The sequence below is a fragment of the Leucoraja erinacea genome, chromosome 18 (assembly GCF_028641065.1).
Source record: "Leucoraja erinacea ecotype New England chromosome 18, Leri_hhj_1, whole genome shotgun sequence".
Taxonomy (NCBI): Eukaryota; Metazoa; Chordata; class Chondrichthyes; order Rajiformes; family Rajidae; genus Leucoraja; species Leucoraja erinaceus.
The window spans coordinates 37516219-37541798 of NC_073394.1; the positions used below are offsets into that span (position 1 = coordinate 37516219).

At 45.4% G+C, this 25580-nt stretch overlaps 2 protein-coding genes across 4 annotated transcripts in view; both read left to right on the top strand.

Annotated features, from left to right (window-relative positions):
* rps13 (ribosomal protein S13) overlaps window positions 1–25580 on the top strand; it is a 319891-nt gene that overhangs the window by 224232 nt on the left and 70079 nt on the right. The window lies entirely within an intron of this gene.
* Window positions 1–25580, top strand: part of pik3c2a (phosphatidylinositol-4-phosphate 3-kinase, catalytic subunit type 2 alpha) — a 157884-nt gene that overhangs the window by 91982 nt on the left and 40322 nt on the right. For all 3 annotated transcript variants that reach the window (XM_055649867.1, XM_055649865.1, XM_055649866.1), the window contains exons 7-14: window positions 248–359; window positions 3341–3423; window positions 3512–3575; window positions 5099–5245; window positions 8423–8468; window positions 10612–10834; window positions 18554–18676; window positions 24067–24234. In XM_055649867.1, coding sequence (XP_055505842.1) covers window positions 248–359; window positions 3341–3423; window positions 3512–3575; window positions 5099–5245; window positions 8423–8468; window positions 10612–10834; window positions 18554–18676; window positions 24067–24234 — 966 coding nt within the window. The remainder of the gene's footprint in view (window positions 1–247; window positions 360–3340; window positions 3424–3511; window positions 3576–5098; window positions 5246–8422; window positions 8469–10611; window positions 10835–18553; window positions 18677–24066; window positions 24235–25580) is intronic.

A 25580-nucleotide genomic window follows, 5' to 3' on the forward strand; every position in this document is an offset into this window, starting at 1 on the left:
AATCTGATGTAGAGAAAATGTTGGAGACACTCAGCTAGCGAGGCAGCATCTATAGAGAGAAGGAATAGGCGACGGGTCGGGTCTGAAGAAGGATCTTAACCCAAGACGTCGCCTATTCCTTCTCTCCATAGAGGCTGCCTCACCCGCTGATTTTCTCTGGCATTTTTTGTCTACCTTCGATTTTTCCAGCATCTGCAGTTCTTTCTTAAACATTATATAATCTGACATTTCTTTGCATATCTTGCAGTAATCATTGCCTGGGAAGCCATGAATACATTCAGAACTGCCGGAAGTGTGACACCGAGATCAAGTTGCAGCTTCTGAGCCACAGTACAATATGTAGGACTCTGGCCCGCACTGTAAGCACAATTTATTGAATGATTTTTTTATTTCAGTGAATCATACCGTATCATGTGCAGGCAGTAAAGTCGCTACATTGAAACTAGCTTAAAGATATTTTATGATTTTAATCTGAGCCTAGCACAAAATTGGTTTAATGCCATGAATAAGTGGCTACAAGTGTGTTTTGGTCGATTGAAAGGTGCAACACGGGAACAGGCTCGTCAATCATCGAGTCCACGTCGATCATCTGTTCGCACTAGTTCTGTTATCCCATTTTCTCATCCACTCCCTACACACTAAGAGCAAATTACAGATGGCTGATTAACCTACAAACCCGTGCACTATGTGGGAGGAAACCGGTGCACCCATGGCGTCACACTGAGAACGTGCAAACTCCAGGCAGACAGTACCCGAGGTCAGGATTGAACTATGATCTTTGGGGCTGTGCGGGAAGAGTTCTATCAGATGTGCCACAATGCCACTCACTAGATTGGATAAGAAAAGTTTAGAAGAATATGGCCCAAGCATGGGCTGGTGGGACTGGCTTAGATGGGGCTGGTTGGGCTGAAGGGCCTGTCTCCTTCCTCTATGACTCAATCTCTGCAGATGAATCAACTGGGGAATTGCTGGTGAGTGACGAGTGTAAACGTGTACTGTGACACTACATCTGAACCAGCAGTTCCTCATCTGGACTTCGACCTTCAAGTGGGGAAGTATTCTATTTGGCAAGATTGGGGGAGTTGTTATTGAAATAAGTTCTGAGGTCATGCAGATTAATTGTTAAATAGGTCTTAAAATGTTCTTGGAATTCAGTGGGACTTTATTTGAAGGCCATTTTTATTTGTTGCAGAATTAATCAATTAGTCTGTCAGGAAAGACACAAACTGTTAAAGTAATTCAGTGGGAATTCAGCATCTCTGGAGAACATGGATAGGCGACCTTTCTGGTCAGGACCCTTCTTTAAAAAAGGGTCCCGACCTGAAGTGACCCTTCCCAAACATCACCTATTCTCCAGAGATGCTCCCTGAGCAGCTGAGTTACTCCAGTACTTTGTGTCTTTTTTAAACCAGCATCTTATTTCTCCAATTAGTCCAAGTGTTTCTATAGTGCTGGCTACTGATTGTAGGCTTCAGCGACTCAATTTGGCATTTGCTGACTTGGAATTAAGGTGGCGCATCTGGTGGAGCCGCTGCCTCACAGCACCAGGGCCCCAGGTTCGATCCTGACCTCGGGTGCTGTCTGGCTGTGAAGTTTACACGTTCTCCCTGTGACTGCGTGGGGTTCCTCTGGGCACTCCGGTTTCCTCCCACATCTTTTCACACAGGGAGTTGTGAGTCCTTTTTCATACAGACAGTTGTGACTGTGGAATTCTCTGCCTCAGAGGGCGGTGGAGGCCAGTTCTTTGGATGCTTTCAAGAGAGCTAGATAGGACTCTTAAAGATAGCGGAGTCAGGGGATATGGGGAGAAGGAAGGTACGGGGTACTGATTAGAAACATAGAAAATAGATGCAGGAGGAGGCCATTCAGCCCTTCAAGCCAGCACCGCCATTCATTGTGATCATGGCTGATCGTCCCCTATCAATAACCCATGCCTGCCTTCTTCCCATATCCCTTGACTCCACTAGCCCCTAGAGCTCTATCTAACTCTCTCTTAAATTCATCCAGTGATTTGGCCTCCACTGCCCTCTGTGGCAGGGAATTCCACTAATTCACAACTCTCTGGGTGAAAAAGTTTTATGGCCTCCCGTTTATTCTAAGACTGTAGCCCCTGGTTCTGGACTTGCCCAACAATTGGAACATTTTTCCTGCATCTAGCTTGTCTAGTCCTTTTATAATTTAATATGTTTCTATAAGATATCCCCTCATCCTTCCAAACCCCAGTGAATACAAGCCTAGTCTTTTTCAATCTTTCCTCGTATGACAGTCCCGCCATCCCAGGGATCAACCTCGTGAACCTATGCTGCACTGCCTCAATCACAAGGATGTCCTTCCTCAAATTAGAAGACCAAAACGGTATGCAATACTCCAGATGTGGTCTCACCAGAGCCCTATACAACTGCAGAAGATTGTGGATGATCAGCCATGATCACATTGAATGGCGATGCTGGCTCGAAGGACCGAATGGCCTACTCCTGTACCTATTGTCTATCCCAATGACGTGCGGGTTTGAAGGTTTATTGGCCGTCTGTAAATTGAATGAGAAAGTGTCATGACTCAAAACTAGTGTGAACGGGTGATGGATGGTTGGTTTTGGGCTGAAGGGCCTGTTTCCAGGTTGCATCTTTAAAACGACTTACAGTAATGCCACAAATCCTGTTGACTACTTCACAATGCAGTTGTTCTAATACAATTGTGTAATATAGTTTCTTTTATTCAAGAAACTTCCATAAACTTACCAGAAATCACACGCCTAAGGAATAGCTCTCAATCTTTCTGTAGGTTTTTAGAAATAATAATTTATATTAGATGCTTATTTTTAGTTGAAGTCACATCAAACAATTTATTGTTGCCTCAGACCAGATGTGCCGAGTATACCAATTTGATCATGACATTTAAATTCAGCCCAGTGGTGCAGCGGTAGAGTTGCTGCCTTACAGCGCCAGAGACCTGGGTTAGATCCCGACCTTGGGTGCTGTCTGTACAGAGTTTGCACGTTCTCCCTGTGACTGAGTGGGTTTCCTTTCACATTCCAAAGATTTGTGGGTTAATTGGTTTCCACAAATTGCACCTCGTGTGTAGGATAGAACCAGTGTACAGGGCGATCGCTGGTCGGCGTGGACTCAGTGGGCTGAAGGGTCTGCTTGTACGTCTATCTCCAAAACTAAACTAAACTAAATTCAGTTCAAAGCTCATACCCAATTCTAAATTTGAACGCAAAATCCATCGTAAAGAGTTATACAAGTTATCACTTCCAACATGCATCAAGATAGTTGCAGTGACCAATTTTTGGTGTCACTGAAAGTAGCAATGTAGTTACATATATCTGTGCCACAAACAGGCAGAAGACGATGACGAGCTGCCTGCAGACTTCACAAAGTATCTCTCTCAGCTGGAAAAGCCCTTCAAAGAAATCACAACAAGGTAAAACGTCCAATTACCCATTTCACAATTGAATAGCATTTTCTCAAATGTTTTCTTTATAACTATGTCTCTGTATGGTGTTTGCTAGGCAACGTCTTATTGAACTTCTGGAAGTCTATCATAAGCGGGAGAAGGCAATCCTTCAGAAAGAGGTAAATTACTATTAAAATACTAAGTACGTACTATGATACCAGGATAAGCGCTCAACCAAGAAAACCAATCCCGAAGCCAAAGTAGTATCTAAACTGATTATACACACTTATGCTATAGGACAATAACCAACTCCATATTCAGTAACAAGCGATCTACATGTCAATAAGCACATAAAAACTAATCGTATCGATGCTTGTATATCATTGGGGTTATCAAGTGGGCACCTCCCTTCATTGGTGTTTAGTTGAATTAGGCCACAACACCTCGGGAAGGCTCAACAGTTGGTTCTCACTACCTAGCCTTCCAGTAAGTTGACTGGATAACATGCAACAAAAAAATGTTCACTGTACCATGGTACCTGTGACGATAAACTCAACTGAATCAATTTTGTAGCCTGCTCTCACTGACAATTAGTACAGAATGTAAAGATTCATATTTTCTTGATGGCAACTTGTGAAGCATTAGTTGGGGGAGTCGATTGATGCAGAAGTGGTTTGGAAAGAAGCACCATCCTAGAGGAATATATATTCTAAGTGCTGATCCAAGCAACAAGTGAGATTCGTATCTATAGTTTGCCCTGCCTCACAGGCCCATTTGTCCAACTTCCCCTCACTGATCAATATATCCCGCCTACTGACTGAATGTTTCCAGTCAGAGAATCTTCATGTCTACGAAGGCTGGCACAATGAAAGGAAACCCGCAAGAATTTAGTATCAGCTGTTGTTATTAACAACCCACTCTGTGCCTATCAGCCAAATACAATACATATACAATGTACAATACAATACCGTTTATTGTCATTTGAACCTCTAATTAAGTTCAAACGAAATTTGGTTTCTGCAGTCATACAACAAGAAAAAAAACCAAGACACACAATTAACACGATTTACACAAACATCCATCACAGTGAATCTCCTCCTCACTGTGATGGAAGGCAAAGTCATTGTCTCTCCCCTGTTTTCTATTCTTCTCCCGATGTTAAAGCCCCCAGCGGGCGATGGCAAGTCCCGCGGCAGCCGTTGAAGCCGTGCTGGGCGATGTAAGGCCCTGCTCCGGGTCTTGATGTTGAAGCCCCCGGCGTACGATGGCAAGTCCCGCGGCTGTTAAAGCCGCGCTGGGCGATGTAAGGCCCTGCTCCGGGTCATTTTCAACCCCGCAATTCGGGCGGGAGAAGTTGCCGTTGCGGGAGCTCTGAAAGGCGGTCTCCCGCAGGGACCCGCAAGCTCCCAATGTCACCGACCACCGGGCTAATTAAACAAGTTGTTTACTTGGATAGAGTTAAAGAGCCTTTTTTGTAAAAGCTGGCTGAGTTGAGCAGCAATGGTTCACCCTGTATAAACACTTGCCCAAGGGATATTTTTAATGCGGTTGGTTCTGTCCCAGGCTTTAAAATCCAAATGTGCGTTGTTGTTATTATGAAATAAAGTATGAACTTGGAGTTGTTAACATTTTCCTTAAAGTTCTTTTAGCAATAGTGACATGTCACGTTGGCTTTCTCCGATGCTGTGTAATCTTTAACCAGGGGAAGCAGTACAAAATGGTGGAGCAGATTATCCAGTCTGTAAAGGATATTTGTAGTGCGTTGGATGGCACAGAGACCAAAGCTGTTACCGACGCCGTGAAAAAATTAAAACGGGTTGTTAATCTACCAAAAAGTAAGACCATGGAGGTAAGAACACCACCACTTTGCGTGGACAACTAATTAACTCTCTTTGCTGAAAAGCAACACACTTCCTCCACACCGGTTAAGTTTGGTTAAGAGATACAGTATGGAAACAGGCCCTTCAGCCCACTGAGTCCACACTGACCATCGCTGGTCCACAGCTGTAACATTTAGTGCAAGATAAAGTCCAAGGACTCCAATAACCACCCAAGTTTTACATTTCCCACCATCTCATCCACTCCCTAAGCAGTAGGGGCAATTTACAGAGGACCAATTAACCTACATACCCGAACGTCTTTGGGATATGGGAGGAAAAGGGGCAACAGTCACAGGGAGAACGTGCAAACTTAACACAGGCAAAAAAAAATGATGATGAAATGATTCAATTTATTGTCATTGTCAGTGTACAGTACAGAGACAACGAAATGCATTTTTAGCATCTCCCTTGAAAGGGAGACACAGGGCGTCGCGGTGTGCCCGCGCCTGCCGCCGTAACATTCCATTACAGGCAAAGGTGGGTGAAGTGTCTTGCCCAAGGACACAACGACAGTATGCACTCCAAGCGGGATTTGAACCGGCTACCTTCCGGTCGCCAGCCGAACTCTTAGCCCATTGTGCTATCTGTCGTCCTGTGCAGCACCCATGGTCAGGATTGATCCTGGTTCTTTGGCGCTGGGAGGCAGTGGCTCTATCTACTGCATCAATGGCTCAATAGCACAATCCATGGTAGTTGAAAATATTTGCAGATTCCTGCTGGCGATTGGCAAGTCAATAATGTTTCTTTTCTAATATCTTGGAATATAGTAACGAGACTTGCGCAGGCCTTCACTAGATTAGTGTTCATACAGTGTAGCTGACCAACCGCATACTCCCCTGACCTCTGGTGCTCCTGGGGCAGGGATGGCCAGCAAATCGCCCCCAAGGACCACGTAGGTTAAGACGCACACAACTGCAGATGCAGTTTACTAAAAAAGACACGAAGTGCTGGAGTAACTCAGCTGGTCAGGCCGCATATCTGGAGAATATTGATAGGTGGCATTTTGCGTCGAAAATAGGTCTGGTACTGTTCCACTGTCAGTTGTGTGGTGGTAGAGTTGCTTCCTCACAGCGCCACAGACCGGGTTCGATCCTACAGGAGCTGTCTATATGAAGTTTGCACGTTTTCCTTGTAACCATGTGGGGTTTCTCCCGACACAGAGTCCACACCTTCTCTCAATCACAAGTTCACGCCAGGTCTATGTTATCCGACTTTCCCATCCACTCCCAACACGCAAGGGTCAAGTAGTATCTGTGGAAGGAATGAACAGGCGAAGGTTTCGGTTGGAACTATTCTTCAGACTCTGAAGAAGAAGCCGTGTTTGTTGAAAGGACCCTGACTGTGAAGAAGGGTCTCGATCCAAAAACGTCACCCATTCCTTCTCTCCAGAGATGTTGGAGTTGCTCCAGCATTTTGTGTCTATCTTTGTGTACAAGATGCTTAGTGCCTTACTCCACTGGTCCGGAACTTCGCATCTTGTTAGCTGGTAAACCTGGATGTTCCATTCCCCTGAATTGTTGCGCAGCAATCGATGTCTATCGATCTAAGTGGAGGAGCTCAGATATAGCATTAGTCTTAAGCAATGAGGTCTTAACATTCACGAGCTGAGCATTCATGCCAGTTGTGGCCAAGCTGGCAATGTGATCACAGGGGGATCACTTAATGCCTGGAGATAGTGGTGTTCTCAATGTAAATATACATTGCATATCCTGCCGGCTGCCTATCCTGTTTCACAAACTAGCCTCTGTTCCAGTATTATAGTTCATTAAATAGCAACATGCACTCAGTTTGTGTGAAATGCAAATAGTGTGGTTAGACGTTCCATCCATTGCTTGTGCGTAGAATATGGAGGATTTCTATTATTCCGGTTTATTATTTGTCTAAGAAAATCTTCCAAATCACCGGTCACGGTGGTGCAGCGGTAGAGTTGCTGCATTACAGTGAATGCAGCGCCGGAGACCCAGGTTCGATCCCAACTACGGGTGCTGTCTGCATGGAGTTTGTACGTTCTTCCCGTGACCTGTGTGGGTTTTCTCCGAGATCTTCGGTTTCTTCCCACACTCCAAAGATGTACAGATTTGTAGGTTATTTGGCTTGGTAAATGTAAAACAAAACACTGTCCCTTGTGTGTGTGTAGGAGAGTGTTAATGTGCAAGGGTCGCTGGTAGGCACGGATCTGGTGGGACGAAGGGCCTGTTTCTTCACTGTATCTCTAAATTAAACTTGAAAAACCAGATGAGAAGGAGAATTAATCCATTGGTCATTTCTGGAGAGCACAGATGACTAAAATTATCATCACTTTTTAATCATATGTTAGATTTCAGGTTGCAGTCCTGTTTTACTAATGGATTTGAATTATGATGGAACTATGCTAAGTACTGCACTGTGCATAAAATATGGCACATAAGCAGTACTGCACTGAACATAGAGCGTTTAGTTTAAAGATACAGTTTGGAAACAAGCCCTTTGGCCTCAGAGTCCTCATTAACCAGTACTCCCCCATGTATTCGTTCTATCCTACACACTAGGGACAATTTTACCAAAGCCTATTAACCTGCAAACCTGTACGTCTTTGGAGTGTGTTTCCAGAGAAAACCCACACGGTCACGGGGAGAACATGCAAACTCCATACAGGCAGCACCCGTAGTCGGGGTCGAACCTGGGTCTCTGGTGTTGTGAAGCCGTTGCACAACTGTGGTGTAGAACTGTACTGCACTGAACACAGAACAGTCCAGCCAAGTTAAACGAGCCTCCTCTGCCTGCACGTGATCACTATCCTCCTTTCCCTTTATCCTCCTTTCCCTTTATCCAAAAGCCTCTGGAATGGTGCACCACACCCATCGTATTTTTCCCGCATTCCCTTCGATTCCCCAGATTCAAGCACTCGCTCACAACCTAGTGACCAATTAATCTCCCAGCACACATGTAGTTGGGGATACACCGCCCATTGTACTTTTAAATTGATTTGATATGAGAGTAATTTTATGATTTAACATTAAAAATAAATAATTGGCTAACAGAACGTTATTTACCACGTGAAGAGAAATGTTTGTGTTTTATAAAGTTCCATACCTTTAGAGTTCCAATTCGTAAGTCGCAAGAGAAGCAGACATTGGAAACCAATTGTAGTGTGTTCTTAACTGCAGGTCAAATCGAAGGAGAGTGGTGATTCGCTAAATACTGCCAAGAATGGTAAGTCACTGCAATGCAAAATTCAGCTTTATTACTCTTATGTATTTAGCAGTGTGGGTAATTCGTTTTGTGCCAATTTGTTGACAGATACAGCATTGAAACAGGCACACCAGTCTATGCCGACCATCGATCACCCATTCACACTTGTTGTATGTTATCTCACTGTTACATCCACTCCCTACACACTAGGGGCAATTTGCAGAGGGCCAATTAACCAACAAACTTGTACTTCTTTGGAATGTGGGAAGAAGCCAGAGCACCTGGAGGAAACCCACGCAGTCCCAGGGAGGACGTGCAGACTCCCTACACAGACAGCACCCAAGGTCCAGATCAAACACTCGTCTTTGGCGCTTTGAGGCAGTAGCTGTGCTACTATGCCATCTAATGTTGATGCTCTACTTTTGGGGAATATTATGATTTGTTTTTCCCCCTTGGCCATCCTTTTACCAAATAAGTGCATGCAGTTGTGTACTTTGGGACCTTCACGTTATCTTGATCTGCATGGAGTTTGTGCCTTTTCCCAGTGACCACATGGGTTGTCTCCTGGTGATTTCTCCCACACTCCAAAGATGTACAGTTTATAGGTTAATTGGCTTTGGGAAAAATTGCAAATTATTCCTACTGTATAAGATAATGTTAGTGTTGGGGTGATTGCTGGTCGGTGTTAACTTGGTTGGCCGAAGGACCTGTTTCTGCGCTGTTTCTCTAAACTATAATATAAATAATGCCAATTAATTTTGCATATTGGCAGGAAAATTCTCTCTACACCCAGAAATACAGGTTCCTGGCATCTTAACTCTAACTCTAATTGCCATCTGAACTCTAAACCTGGCAAAAGGCACCAATGTCTATTTTCTGGCATGCTCCAATTATTTTTTGTTAAAACAAGATCCAAATTGACTCAACACTACCACACCTACAGTCCAGTCAATCACAGGATCGTGTTTATTGCTAAACAAGGTTTATCAACCACTCGATCTTGCTTCCCTCCAGTGTTGGATTTCATTCAAAACTGTGTAAAATACTGAAATACTTGAACGAACTAGGTCAAATATAAACAACATTGTGATGACAGAAAATGAACTGCCAATGCTGATTTATAGCAAAGATTGACACAAAATGCTGGATTAATTCAGCGGGTCAGGTAGCATCTCTGGAGAAAACTCGATGGGATGAACTGCTTAATACTGTTCCTATAGGCCTTATGGTTACCTAGCCAAGTCTTCCTGACCCACTGAGTTACTCCAACGCTTTGTGATTTTTTTAGTTTAAAAAAATATAAACCAGCATCTGCGGTTCGTCATGTCTACATCGTGTTTAGTTTAGAGATGCATCGCAGAAACAGGCCCTTCATCCCACCGGTACCGTGCCGACCAGCGATCCCCGCCCATTAACACTATCCTACATCCACTAGGGACAATGTTTACATTTACCAAGCCAATTAACCTGCAAACTTGTATGTCTTTGGAATGTGGGAGGAAACCTATCTCGGAGAAAACCCACGCAGGTCACGGGGAGAACGTACAAACTCTACAGACAGCACCTGTAATCGGGATGGAACCTGGGCAGCAACTCTACCGTTGCGCCACCGTGACTGTATTTAGATTCATCTTGGGTCATTAACATGATTTAGTTTAATTGTAATTATTTTTCCCAAAACTTTTTATCTCATGGCAAAAGAGCAACTATAACCTCCCATCTACCTCATAGGAGACCATCGGACTATCTTTAATTGGATTTTACTGGACTTTAACTTGCACTAAACGTTATTCCCATTATCCTGTGGACAGATAGATTGTAATCATGTATAGTCTCTCTGCTGACTGGATAGCAGGCAAGAATAAAGCTTTTCACTGTTCCGGGTACATGTGACAATAAACTAAACTGAAACTAAATAATTAAAAATGCTGCTAAATTAATATTGTTCATCCAGTACATGGTACAGTGGCGCAGCTGGTAGAACAACTGCCTCACAGCGCCAGAGACCCAGGTTCAATCCAGACTTCGGGTGCTGTCTGTGTGGAGTTTGCATGTTCTCCCTGCGACCGCTCCGGTTGCCTCCCATGCCCCAAAGACTTGCAGACATCTGTATACCTTCAATGCATGGATCTATGTGATCTGACGTGTGTGCTTCTGATTTCAGGGTCTCCACCAGCGGTGAGTCCCCTAAAGGCAAGTGTCCATGAGCTCACGCTGGCCATCGATGACCTGCTGCAGCTCTACATGAGTTCCTTCAGCCACAACTCCGGTACCACTGGCGATCTGCCGCCAAGCACCAAGTGCACGAAGGAAGCTCGCACCACGTCAGAACACCTGCAGTTCACCCTGTTTGCCGCTCACAGGATCCCAGGGGTCTGGGTCAGCAGGTGGGTGAGCAACGTTGAGGGACATTTGTAGAACTATCTCCACCTGCCTTTCAGATCTGCCTCGCTTGGGACATAAAATCAACAGGAGAATTAAATAAGAGTCACGCAGCAAGGAAATTGGCCTGACAACACAAGCCAGGCTTCAAGGAGAGGTTGGACAAGCTGGGACTTTATTCTTTGCAGCGCAGGAGGCTGGGTGGCAAATCTTCTAGACATGTATAAAGTCCTGAGGGGAATAGACAGGGTGACTACACTGTCTTTCACCCAGAGCACTGATTAGCATGCAACAAAAGCTTTTCACTGTACCTTGGAACAAGTTGCCAAAAATAAACTAAATGGAGTAGAGAATTAAGAACTGGAGGGCATTGGTTTAAGGTGAAGGGGGGAAGATTTAGTAGGAATCAGAGGGACAACTTTTTTTACACAAAGGTGGTGGGTGTGTGGAATGAGCTGCTGGAGGAGGTAGTTGAGGCAGGGACTATCAAACTAATTTAAAAGACATTCAGACAGGTAAATGGATAGTCTGGAATGCAGATCAACTGTTGGAATCTATAATCCAGGTTGAGTCTGAACTGGGAAGTCTGAAAAAGGGTCTCGACCCGAAACGTCACCATTCCTTCTCTCCAGAGATGCTGCCTGTCCCACTGAGTTATTCCAGCTTTTTGTGTCTATCTCGGGTATATGGATAGAAACATAGAAAATAGGCCATTCGGCCCTTCGAGCTAGCACCACCATTCATTGTGATCATGGCTGATCGTCCTCTATCAATAACCCATGCCTGCCTTCTCCCCATATCCCTTGACTCCCCCAGAGCTCTATCCAACTCTCTCTCAAATCCATCCAGTGACTTGGCCTCCACTGCCCTCTCTGGCTGGGAATTCCATAAATTCACAACTCTCTGGGTGAAAATGTTTTTTCTCACCTGAGTCTTAAATTTTCTTTTTAAAGTCTCTTTATTCTGAGGCTGTGGCCCCTGGTTCTGGACTCGCCCAACATTGAGAACATTTTTCCTGCATCTAGCTTGTCCAGTCCTTTTATAATTTTATATGTTTCTAAAAGATTCCCCCTCATCCTTCTAAACTCCAGTGAATACAAGCCAAGTCTTTTCAATCTTTCCTCATATGACAGACCCGCCATCCCAGAGATCAATCTCGTGAACCTATGCTGCCTATAGAGCCAGATGTGGTCTCACCAGAGCCCTAAACAACTGCAGAAGAACCTCTTTACTCTATACTGAAATCCTCTCGTTATGAAGGCCAACATTCCATTAGCTTTCTTCACTGCCTGCTGTACCTGTAAGCCAACTTTCAGTGACCGGTGTACAGGTCTCGCTGCACCTCCCCCTTACCTAACCCCATTGAGATAATAATCTGCCCCCTTGTTTTTGGTGCCAAAGTGAATAACCTCACATTTATCTATATTATACTGCATCTGCCACGCATCTACCCACTCACTCAACCTGTCCAGGCCACCCTGCAACCTCCTAACATCCTCTTCACAGCTCACACTGCCACCCAGCTTTGTGTCATCCGCAAACTTGCTAATGCCGCTCCTAATTCCCTCTTCCAAATCATTAATATATATGGTAAACAGTTTAGGCTCCAACACCGAGCCTTGTGGCACTTCACTCGCCCCTGCTTGCCGTTCTGGGTAGGTTTAGAAGGATATGGGGCAAATGCAGGCATGTTGGTCAGCATGGGCAAGTTGGGCCGAATAGCCCGTTGCCATGTACTTTATGACTCCGACAAGCTGCTAAGAATAATTATCAACTCTTCAAATTATAAGCATAGAAACATTCAACGTTCTTTTGATGTAAAACAGCATCTGCAGTTCTCTGTGTCCATGTAAAAGGCAGCGGCACAGTGGCACAGCTGATAGAGTTGCCAGCGCGAAGACCGTGGTTCTATCCTGACTACGGGCGTTGGCTGTGCAGAGTTTGTCCATTCTCCCTGTGACCACACAGGTTTCTTCCGGATGTTCTGGTTTCTCCCACACTCTAAAGACGTACAGGTTTCTAGGTTAATTGGCTTACATAAGTTGTAAAAATTGTCCCGAGTGTGTCAGTGTATGGGGTGATTGCTGGTTTGTGCTGAAGAGTTGGTTTCCACGCTGTGTCACTGTAGCTTAAAGTCTAAAATGATAGGTATGAGCTAGGTTACCCCATTTGCTGCTCAATTTTGTTCCTAACTTATTTTAGAAGGTTTGACCTAGATTTTGAGGTCCCTTGTGTGCAATCCCTGCTTTAAAAAAAAAGAAACGTCAGAAAGAATCTGGAACAGAAAATAATGGTGAGAGGTGTGGGAGTAACACTGGGGAATGTCCTGTTTGTGGAGAGACCAGAGAGCTGTGAACTAACTCCTCCAATATCACAGCTTCTTAATGCTTTCATTCAGTGCAGTGGTGAGCTGTTGGCTCTCAGCGTCAGAGACTGATTTGATCCTGACCTCGGTCAGTGTGGAGTTTGCACATTCTCCCAGTGACCCCGTGGGGTTCCTTCGGATGCTCCGTTTTCTTCCCACGTCCCAAATTCTTGTGTGTTTGTGGGTTTATTGACCCTCTGTAAATTGCCCCTGGTGTGTAGGGAGTGGATGAAAAAGTGAGGTAACATAGAACAAGTGTAAATGGGTGATCGATGTTTCCATGGTACATCTCTAATATTAATGTAACCCTTTTCTTGAAGTTACAAATAATTGGTAGTTGCCACCAGAATGCGACTATCGCTGTGGCCAGAGCTGGTGTGGAAGTATGATTCACTTCACCTGAACGCACCATCCAAGTCCCATCTCCGTCCCTCTCCACCCCAGCCCCCCCCCCCCCCCCCCCCCCCCGCACTCTCCAGACCCTGTCCCCTCCAGCCTGAGCTCACCCCACCCCATCCTCGACTGAAACCAGTGAAAGGAAAGAAGCTCGGAGTTATGGAACTACACTGGATAGTCATAGAAACATAGAAAATATTTGCAGAAGAAGCCCATTCGAGCCAGCACCGCCATTCAATAGTCATTCAACATAGATAGATATGCCATTTATTGTCACTATACATGTACAGTGAAACTGAAAGCTGCTCGTACTCAGTGCATACATACAATTTTACACAAAAAACAAGAAACAGAAAAACAAAACAGAAGGGAGATGGGGGGGGGGGGATAGGTGCACAAATTCTACGGCGCTACATACATATATACAGATGGAAGTCCTGTTGGGCGGTGTAGTCAGTGCATGTGTGGATTTGAATTTATGGTAGATATAATTCTCGGGAAGCAGCTATTCCTGAGTCTGTTTGTCCTGGATTTGATGCACCTATAGCGCCTTCCAGAGGGCAGCAGGTCGAACAGTCCAAACGCAGGATGGGAGCTGTCTTTGGTGATCTTCTTTGCCCTGCTAAGGCAGCGGGAGGTGTAGATGTCCATCAGGGAGGGGAGAGGGCAACCAATGATCCTCTGTGCTGTCCTGGTTACCCTCTGAAGCCTCTCCCTGTCTGCCATGGTGCAGCTGCCATACCATGCTGTAATGCAGTATGTCAGCAGGCTCTCGATGGACGAGCGGTAGAAGGTCAGCAGCAGGTTAGAGTCCAGGTTGTGCTTCCTGAGGACCCTCAGGAAGTGCAGCCGCTGCTGAGCCTTCTTGATGACCGCTGTCGTGTTGTCCGTCCAGGAGATGTCAGCCGCGATATGGACGCCGAGAAACCGGAAGGTGTTGACCCTCTCCACACACTCGCCGTTAATGTGTAGGGGGACTAAGTCGGTGCTGTGCCTCCTGAAGTCGACAATGAGCTCTTTTGTTTTCCTGGTGTTCAGAGCCAGATTGTTTTCTGAGCACCAGGTTGTCAACTTCAGGACTTCCTCTCTGTAGGCTGCCTCGTCTCCCTTTGAAATAAGTCCGACCACAGTAGTGTCGTCAGCAAATTTGACGATGCGGTTGTTGTTGTGGGCCGGACTACAGTCGTAGGTGTAGAGACAGTATAAGAGGGGGCTTAGCACACAGCCCTGTGGGGAACCGGTACTCAACCTGCGAGTGGAGGAGAGGTGGGGGCCAAGTCTCACAGTCTGGGGCCGGTTTGTGAGGAAATCCTTAATCCAGGCACATGTGACAGTGGGGAGGCCGAGAGTGACCAGTTTACCAATGAGGATGTCCGGGATGATTGTGTTAAAGGCTGAACTAAAATCCACAAAGAGCATCCGGACGTAGCTCTGCCCCTGCTCCAGATGGCTCAGCACAGAGTGGAGAGCTACGGTGATGGCGTCACCCAACATCACCCTGTTCCTGCTTTCTCCCCATATCCCCTGATTCCGTTAGGCTTGAGCTATATCTAACTCTCTCTTGAATACATCATTATGGTTTTTGTGACCAGAAGGCAATTACTTGAGCAGAGCAAGGGACTTTTATGTGATAATATTCCCTTTGAAGAATTAAAACTCTGCTTGCAAGTGTATGATCAACTCTCTCACATTTTAGCAGGACTAACCAGAATGAATCTGTTTGCAGATGTGCCATACACACTGTAAAATACTGTAATAATTCAGAACTGAAGTTCCTCTTTATAACTTTGCATGGCCGCAATATTATTTCCAAATAGTCATTTTGGCGTAAAGATCTGGATCTTTATTGCTCACACCTCTAGCCAAGATGCCACAGAGTACTTCATGCATTAAACATTCAAATTCCTTCCTTGGACTCTAGTCCTTGGAGTGCAGGAGGATAAAGGGTGGTTGTATGAAGGTGTATAAAATCATGAGAGGAATTTATAGGGTGATCTCTTACTCAGAGTAGGGGGAATCAACAACCAGAGGGCATGGGTTTAAGGTGACAGAAAGATTTAATAGGAACCTGAGGGGTTCCTTTTTTACACAAACGGTGGTGGATGTATGAACACAGCTGCCGGGAGAGCTAGTTGAGCCAGGGACTATCGCAACGTTTAAGGAACATTTAGGCAGGTACATGGATAGGATAGGTTTGAGGGATATGGGCCAAATGCAGGCAGGTGGGGCTAGTGCAGATGGGGCATGTTGGTCGGTGTGGGCAAGTTGGGTCGAAGAGCCTGTTTCCACACTTTATGACTAAATGCACAACGTCACATTTGTGGGTGGTTGATGGGTTTTTTGTGTCGCCTTATTTCAGTTGCAGGGTCAGCTGAGTTTTCACACTGTACATTGGTCATCACACATGCTGCCAGCTGGCCCTATGCTTGGTAGGCAGAAAGTTCACTGAAGTCTTTTGTAACCAAAATATAAATTCAAATCTGGGTCAGTTCCATGTGTACTTCGTCCAATTCACACATGGATAGTTTTCTATTTTTACATTGCTGTACACTGTAAAGTACTTAGGTGAGGAATATTTAGATGTGGATGTATTCCAGTCATGAATTAATGAACGGAAACTTAATGACCAAGGGTCATTGGGCTTTTGTGTGAATTTGGGATGTCAAGCAGGAAAATGATCTCATTATATCTCGCTAGTGTCTCACCATATCAAAGATAGACACAAAGTGCCGGGGCAACTTTTCGGGTCAGGACTCTTCTTCAGACACAAACCGACCCAGCCCAAAACAGTCACCCATCCTTCTCGTTAGATGCTGTCTGACCCCCTGAGTTACTCCAACACTTTGAGTTTGCCTTTGGTATAAACCAGCATCTGTAGCTCTTTGGTTCTGCCTTTAATAATATCCATTGTTCTGAGTTTAGGGACTTGCCAGAGATTTGAGAGTGATTTGCTTTGGCCCATCCAGGTAATTGTATCCGAATGTATTTACTGAAGAAGTGGGAGGTTAACAGAGATTGAAATTATAAACAAAACATGCATCCAATAAAAGCTGGAGACACAAGAAACTGCAGACTATGGAATCCAGGGCAAAACACAAAGTGCTGGAGGAACTCAGCGGTCAGGCAGCACCTGTGGAGGGAATGGACAGATTGTGTTCAGTCTCAAGAAGGGTCTCAACCCAAAACATTGTCAGGTCGTTCTCTCCACTGATGCTGCCTGGCCCAGGGGCGGAAATCCCGGGGGGGGGGGGGGGGGGGGGGGGGGGCAGGCAGGGGTCACGTTCCCCCCCCCCCCCCCCCCCCCTGTTTTGAGATGTGGGGGGCAGCCCCCCCCCCCCCATTATTTAAAACCCGGTGAAATCTCCGCTTTCCGCAAGACAGTGGAGGTGGGACGGCTGATCGACGGTGCCGATTGGACGAGAGAGCTGTCTGTCAGCAGGCAATGGGGACGGGACATGATAATTCAGCGCGGTGATTGGAGGGGGGAGACGTGCCAAAACGCTCTCAGCACAGACCTGCACCTTATCCGCAGCCAGGATCGACCCCGGCTCTCCGGCACCGCCCCGTCCCCACCCGAGTGCCCATCCCACCCCCACGCCCGGGGGGTGGCCAGTGACGATGGGAGCTGTGCCCCCAGGCCTACAGCCAGCGCAGAGAAGCAGCGCTAAACCCAGCTTAAATCTGCCTGTCCCGCTGCGTTAACCTATAGCCCTGCCTGGACTTGCGGGAAATGTGGCCCAGGTTTACAGCCAGCGCAGAGAAGCAGCGCTAAACCCAGCTTAAATCTGCTTGTCCCGCTGCGTTAACCTACAGCCCTGCCTGGACTTGCGGGAAATGTGGCCCAGGTTTACAGCCAGCGTGGAGAAGCAGCGCTGGTGTCCCGTCAGTCCAAGCAGGGTTGTAGGTTAACCCGGCGAGACAGGCAGAGTTGAGCTGCATATAGTGCTGGATTGGGCCTCTGAAGCCTCGCGTGTGTGTATGTGTGTGTGAGCATGCGCGCGCGGCCGCCAAGAAATTGTGTCCCATCCCCCGTCCCCTCCATATTTTGATAGTGATTTCCGTGCCTGGCCTGACCCACCGAGTTCCTCCAGGATTCTGTTTTGCTCAAGATTCCAGCATCTGCAGCTCCTCGTGTCTCCAATTGTGAATGAAATACATTGCCATTTAAATACATGCTGGTAAATTCTAAAAAGCTGTTCATTCATTAATAAAAAATGTTTGATTGCTGACTATTGTTACTGAGAGTCTTAGTTACATTAAACTGAAATTGGCAAATGACTCTTGATGTTATTAAAAATTCAACAGGATTATAAACCTAATGTATAAAACCTCCAAGCTATGCTCAGAAATATACTCAAGTTAAATGTAATTTAAAGGTGGCACAATGGCAGAGTTGGTGCCACACAGCGCCAGAGACCCAGTTTGATCCTGATCTCGAGATCCTGATCTCGGAAGCTGTATGTGTGGAGTTTGCAGGTTCTCCCTGTGACCGCATGAGTTTCCTCTGGTTGTTCCGGTTTTCTCCCACATCCCAAAGATATGCGGATTTGTAGGTTAAATTGCCCCGAGTGTGTAGGGGGTGGATTAGAAAGTGGGATAACACAGAACGAGTGTGAAAGGGTGGCCGATGGTCAGCATGGACTCGGTGGGCTGAAGTAAGTCTTTTCCAAACTCACGGTGGCATTGGTCATCATTTACTTTACCAACACAAGTTGCCCAAACAAGTGATCTACATTTTTTTTTGGTAATGCAGAGAGCAATACAGCACAGGAACAGGCACTTCAGCCCACAATGCCCATGCTGAACATGATGCCTATTTAAACTAATTCCTGCCTGCACATGATCCATATCCCTCCATATCCATATGCCTCTTAAATGATACTATTGTGGGCTGAAGGGCCTGTTTCCACTCTTCATCTCTAAACATAATTCTGCTGATATTTGATGCATATTTTCTTTTCAGTTTTGAGAAATACTTCCTGGTTTGTTCACTGACCCACAATGGGAAGGATCTGTTTAAACCGGTGCAGTCCAAGAAGGTGGGGACATACCGCAGCTTTTTCTACCACATCAAATGGGATGAACTGTGAGTATATTTTCTGTTAAATGAGTTGAATGGAGTCTATGAAATAAATGGTAGGAATAACACACTTAGTTTAGAGATACAGCACAGAAGCAGGCCCTTCAGCCTACCGAATCCGCACCAACCAGCGATCCCCGCACATTAGCGCTATTCTACACACATTGGGGTGATTATCGGTCAGTGCAGACCTGGTGGGCTGGAGAGCCTGCATCTCTACTCTATGATGTTGATCAAACGAAAGGTTTGAAAGCAGCAAACAGTGAATTTTGGCTTTACTTCTGATCTGTCAGCGTTGCCTCATTGCCAGATATCCACCCACTTCAACAAAGAGCATTTCCCCTGTTTCCCTTTGATTGATCGTATCGCTGACTTCCTCTCTGTAGGTTGGGTCGACTCGCAGGGAGATGGGAGCAGTCAGTGCACACAATAGCAAGAAGTTCTCAACATGCACATGAGCTATTGCATGCTGGAATTCCGCGATTGTTAACTTTAATGTGGCAGCGAAGCAAATGTGCTATTTTCTCGCTGAAGAGGCAATAGTATCTTGTGTAAAAATTAAAAGACTAGTGATACTATTTTAGACTATTTAAAAAAATAATCATTTTCACACATGGGTAAATTTAGACTGCAGCTCATGACTAATCCAAGCAATGTAAAATATTGAGTAGAAGCTTTTGTGGTTTTTAATGCACTTGAGTAGCAGCAACTGAAACACTGCTGATTCTGTAGCAAAGTCACTAGTGTTAAATTGGTCGTAAAACCACAACTTCTCTCTCCGAATGAAACGGTGCCTCATTTTCTTTGAGGGTATTTGTTTGTTCCATTTGAAAATAAGGTCTAAGGGCAGCACAGTGGCGCAGCAGTAGAGTTGCTACCTTACAGCACGAGAGATCCTGGATCGGTGTTACCTACGGGTGCTGTCTGTCTGGAGTTTGTACCTTCTCCCCGTGACGGCATGTGTTTTCTCCAGGTTCTCCGTTTTTTTTCCCACACTAAAAAGACATACAGGTTTGTAGGTTAATTGGCTTCGGTAAAATTGTAAATTGCCCCTGGGTGTAGGATAGTGCTAGTGTACGAGGATCGCTGGTTGGCACGGACATGATGAGCCGAAGACCCTGTTTTCTTACGGTTGCTGTAAGGTTTGATGGTTTGTGTTTCTCACAAAACTTGCGTAGAGCACAGACTAGTACAGCACAGGAACACTCCCTTTGGCCCCCTGCAGTTTGCATACTGGGCCAATAGATCAGTGGATGATGCAGTCAACCTAGGCCTGCACTTCATCCTCCAGCACCTAGACCACCAGGATTTTGTTTGTGGATTTTAGCTCTGTATTCAACACCATTTTGCTAGAGCCTCTACGTTCCAAACTCTCCTAGTTGACCGTGCCTGAACCCTCTGTCAGTGGATCACCAACTTCCTGACAGACAGGAAGCTGCATGTGAGTCTGGGAAAGTACATCCCTGACCCTCGGCATTGAAGCACCGCAAGACTGTGTACTCTCTCCTCTCCATTACTCTCTCCACACCAACAACTGCACCTTCACAGTCACCTCTGTCAAGCTTCTCAAATATGCGGACGACACAACCCTGATTGGACTGAATGTTTAAGAAGGAACTGCAGATGCTGGAAAACCGAAGGTAGACAAAAATGCTGGAGAAACTCAGCAGGTGAGGCAGCATTTATGGAGCGAAGGAAATAGGCAACGTTTCGGGTCGAAACCCTTCTTCAGACTGAAGAAAGGTTTGGACCCGAAACGTTGCCTATTTCCTTTGCTCCATAGATGCTGCCTCACCCGCTGAGTTTCTCCAGCATTTTTGTCAACCGGATTGGACTGATCCAGGATGGGGAGGAATCTGCCTACAGACAGGAAGTGACACACCAGTAAGTTGTCAAGGTGCCATCGCAACAACCTAGAGCTCAAAGCTCTTAAGATGGTGGAATTGATTGTAGACTTTAGGAGAACTCCCCCTCCCCTCTCCCCACTCACCATCAACAACACCACAGTCACATCTGTGGAGTCATTTAAGTTCCTTGGAACCATCATCTCCAGGGATCTTAAATGTTTGGGGGGGTGCGGGGCTGCCATCGATTCCACAGTCAAAAAGGCCCAACAGAGGATGTACTTCCTGTGGCAGCTGAGGAAACACAATCTGCCACAGGCAATTATGATCCAATTTTACACTTGGCCATCATAGAGTCTATCCTCACCTTCTTCATCATGGTCTGGTTTGGCTCAGCCACCAAGCATGACATCCGGAGGCTGCAGCGAATCATTCGATCAGCCGAGAAAGTTGTTGGCTGTAACAAGTAGAATGGATAAGGGCAATCCAGTGGATGTGATTTATCTGGTCTTTCAAAAAGCCTTTGACAAGGTCTCACACGGGATTAGTGTGCAAAATTAAAGCACATGAAATTGGGGGTAGGGTATTGACATGGATAGAGAACTGGTTGGCAGACGAAGCAAAGAGTACAAATTAACGGGTCCTTTTCAGAATAGCAGGTAGTGACTAGTGGGGTGCCACAAGGATCGGTGCTGGGACCCCAGTTGATTACAATATTTATTAAAGATTTAGACAAAGGAATTAAATGTGACATCTCCAAGTGTGCAGATGACACAAAGCTGGGTGGCAGTGTGAGCTGCGATGAGGATGCTATGAGGCTGCAGGTTGACTTGGATAGGTTGGGTGAGTGGGCAGATGCATGGCAGATGCAGTATAGTGTGGATAAATGAGAGGACATCCACTTTGGTGGCAAGAACAGGAAGGCAGATGCATGGTGTCAGATTAGGAAAAGTGGAGGTGCAACGAGACCTGGGTATGTTTGTACATCAGTCACTGAAAGTATGCATACAGGTACAGCAGGCAGTGAAGAAAGCTAATTGCATGTTGACCTTCATTGCAAGAGGATTTGAGTTTGGGTGCAAGGTGGTCCTACTGCATTTGTGCACGGCTCTGGTGAGACCACAACTGGAGTATTGTGAGCACTTTTGGTCTCCTAATTTGAGGACGGACATTATTGCTATTGATGGAGTGCAGCGTAGGTTCACCAGATTAATTACCAGGATGGCGGGACTGACACATGATGAAAGAATGAGTTGACTGGGCTTGTATTCACTGGAATTTAGAAGGATGAGAGGGAATCTCATAGAATCATATAAAATTCTTAAAGGATTGGACAGGCTAGATGCAGGAAAAATGTTTCCGATGTTGGAGGAGTCCAGAACCTGAGGTCACAGTTTAAGAATTTTTGGTAGGCAGTTTAGGACTGAGATGAGGAAAAACTTCTTCGCCCAGAGAGTTGTGAATCTGGAATTCTCTGCCACAGAAGGCAGTGGAGGCCAATTCACTGGATGTTTTCAAGAGAGAGTTAGATTTAGCCCTTGGGGCTAACGGAATCAAGGGATAGGGGGGAAAAGCAGGAACAGGGTACTGATTTTAGATGATCAGCCATGATCATATGGAATGGCGATACTGGCTCGAAGGGCCAAATGGCCTACTCCTGCACCTTGTTTTCCCTATGTTTCTGTACATCTCATTTCAAGGAGAAATTACATTTTCTGCTAATAACTCCTGTATGTCCATATTACTGCTTTTCAAGAAATTGCCAAGAAGTTAACCCTTGCTCTGGAAGGTTAGATTGCATGGGATCCAAGGAGAGATAGCTGAATGGATAGAAAATTGGCTTCGTGGAAGGAGTAGAAGGTTGCTTCTTGGACTGGAGGCCTGTGACGTGTGGTGTGCCTCAGGGTTCAGTGCTGGGCACGTTACTGTTTGTCATCTACATCCATGATTTGGATGAGAACATACAGGGCAGATAGTGAAGATGGTTGTGAAAAATTGCAGCAGGATCTGGATCGATTGGCCGGGTGGGTGGAGGAATGGTTGATGGAATTTAATACTGAGAAATGTGAGATGTTGCATTTTGGGATGTGGAACAAGGGCAGGACCTACACAGTAACGTCTCTAGGGAGCATTGTAGAGCAGAGGGATCCATGAGTATAGGTGCACGGTTGCTTGATGGTCGAGTCGCAGGTAGATCGGGTGGTCGAAAAGACTTTTGGCATATTGGCCTTCATCAGCCAGAGTATTGAGTATAGATGTTGGGGGGGTCATGTTGCATTTGTATGAGACATTGGTGAGATTGCATTTAGAGTATTGTGTTCAGTTCTGGGCACCGTGTTATAGGAAAGATGCTGTCAAGCTGGAGAGGATGCAGAGAATATTTACAAGGATGTTGCCAGGACTTGAGTATCTGAGCTATAGAGAGATGTTAAATTGGCTGGGACTCTATTCCTTGGAGCGCAAGAGGATGAGGGGTGATCTTATTGAGGTGTATAAGCTCATGAGAGGAATAGATTGGGTAGATGCACACAGCCTCTTGCCCAGAATAGATGAATCGAGAACCAGAGGACATAGGTTTAAGGTGAAGGGGAAAACATTTAAGGGATCTGAGGGATAACTTTCTCACACAAAGGGTGGTGGGTGTATGGAACAAGCTGCCCGAGGAGGTAGTTGAGGCAGGGTCTATCCCAATATTTAAGAAACAGTTAGACAGGTACATGAATTGGACAGGTTTGAAGGGATATGGACCAAATATGGGCAGGTTGGACTAGTGTAGCTGGGAAATGTTGGCAGGTGTGGGCAAGTTGGGCCGAAGGGTCTGTTTCCACACTATTTCTCTCGTACTTAAATTAGTTCAACAGAGTTGATCTGAAAACCTTGATTATCAAGATTCATTCCACCCTGGCCAACCTAATGGGTTTGCCTTTTCAGTGTTTCAGATAAAAGGAACTATATAAAGGAGATGAGGAATTTCTTTAGTCAGAGTGTGATGAATCTGTGGAATTAATTGCCACTGATGGCTATGGAGATTGTGGTTGTGTGTTTTTAAAGCGGAGATTGACAAATCCTTCATTAAACTTTACTTTAGACTTCTGGGATACAACGTGGAAACAGGCCCTTTGGCCCACCGACCATGCCAACCAGCACTCACCCCGCACACTAACACTATCCTGCACACCAGTGACAAATTTACAATTTTACCGAAGCCAATTAGCCTACAAACCTGCACATCTTTGGAGTGTCGTGGAGTACCAAGTGAAAACCCACATGGTCACAGGGGGAACGTACAAACTCCATACAGACAGCACCGGTGGTCCGAATCGAACCTGGATGACCAGCTCTGTGAGGCAGTACGCTGTGTCACTGTGCCCCCCTGTTTGTAAGGGCATCAAAGGGTTATGGGGATTAGGCAGGAGAATGGGGTTGAGAGGGAAAGATAGATCAGCCATGATTGAATGGTGGTGTAGACTCAATGGGCTGAATGGCCTAATTCTGCTCCTATGACTTATGACTATCGTGTCTAACCAGCCATTTGTTGTTGTTGCCTTCCAGAATCAGTTTCCCGGTACAGATTTCTCAGTTGGCCCTTGAATCGATGCTAAGTGTCAGTCTGTATGGCGTTCCCAATCCAACAGCAGCTGGATCCCCCGACTCTAACAAGCAAAGGAAAGGGCCAGAGTATCTCGGCCGAGTGTCTATGCCTCTCTTCAACTTTAATCGGTAATTATTTATTTTATTTTTCATCTTCTCACTACAATGTGACAGAAGGATGAGCAAGGAACTCATTGAAACCTATCAAATAATGAAAGGCCTGGGATAGACTGGATGTGGTGAGGATGTTTGTACTAGTGGGAGAGACCACAACCAGAGGAGACGGCCTCAGAATAAAAGGCAGTACCTTTGGAATGGGGATGAGAAGGAATTTATTTAACCAGTGGATGGTGGATCTGTGGAATTAATTGCCACAGATGTCTGGAGCCTAACACATTGGGTATTTTGAATGCAGAGATTGATAAGTTCTTGATTAGGGAGGGCATTGTGCCTATCTAGAAACCCTGTTACATGCCACTATCATATCTGCCTCCACAACCACACATCTTTAAACGTGGCACCTCGCACCTTAAAGCTATGCCCTCAGATTTTTGCCATTTCCACCCTGGAGAAAAAAGTTCTGACGTCTACCCTATCTGCGCCTCTCATCATTTTATAGACATCTCTCGGGTCTCCCTTTGTTCCTGAGAAAACAATCTCAAGCATGTCCGAGCTCTCCTTATAGGTTATCCACCTTTATCAAAAAGCAAAGGGGAACGCAATAATTTGTTAAATTTTATTTTAAATTGTGTCAAATGAGAGTTTTTCAATACAAATATTTTGAACGTTTGGTGTCATAAAACATAAAAAAGACACCAAGTGTAGAAGTAATGCAGCGGATCAGGCTGAAGAAGGATCCCGAATCGAAACGTCACCTATCTACAGTGGCTTGCAAAAGTTTTCATACCCCTTGAACTTTTCCACATTGTGTCACATTACAACCACAAACGTAAATGTATTTTATTGGGATTTTATGTGATAGACCAACACAAAGTGGTGCATAATTGTGAAGTGGAAGGAAAATGATACATGGTTTTCAAATTTTTTTACAAATTTAAAAGTGTGGCGTGCAAAAGTATTCAGCCCCCTTTACTCTGATACCCCTAAATAAAATCCAGTGCAACCAATTGCCTTTAGAAGTCACCTAATTAGTAAATAGAGTCCACTTGTGTGTAATCTAATCTCAGTATAAATACAGCTGTTCTGTGAAGGCCTCAGAGGTTTGTTAGAGAACATGAGTGAACAAACAGCGTGACAAAATGTGGAAAAGTTCAAGGGGTATGAATACTTTTGCAAGCCACTTATGTCCTCCAGTGATGCTGCGTGACTCGCCGAGTTAGTGTAGCACTGTGTCTTATTTTGACAACCTGCATCTGCAGTTCCTTGCATCTATCCTGTTTTAGTTTTATCAACTGTACTTTTTAACTGTTTCTAGAACATGGAAAAATAGCTAAGGGCCTTCTGACCAGATATGA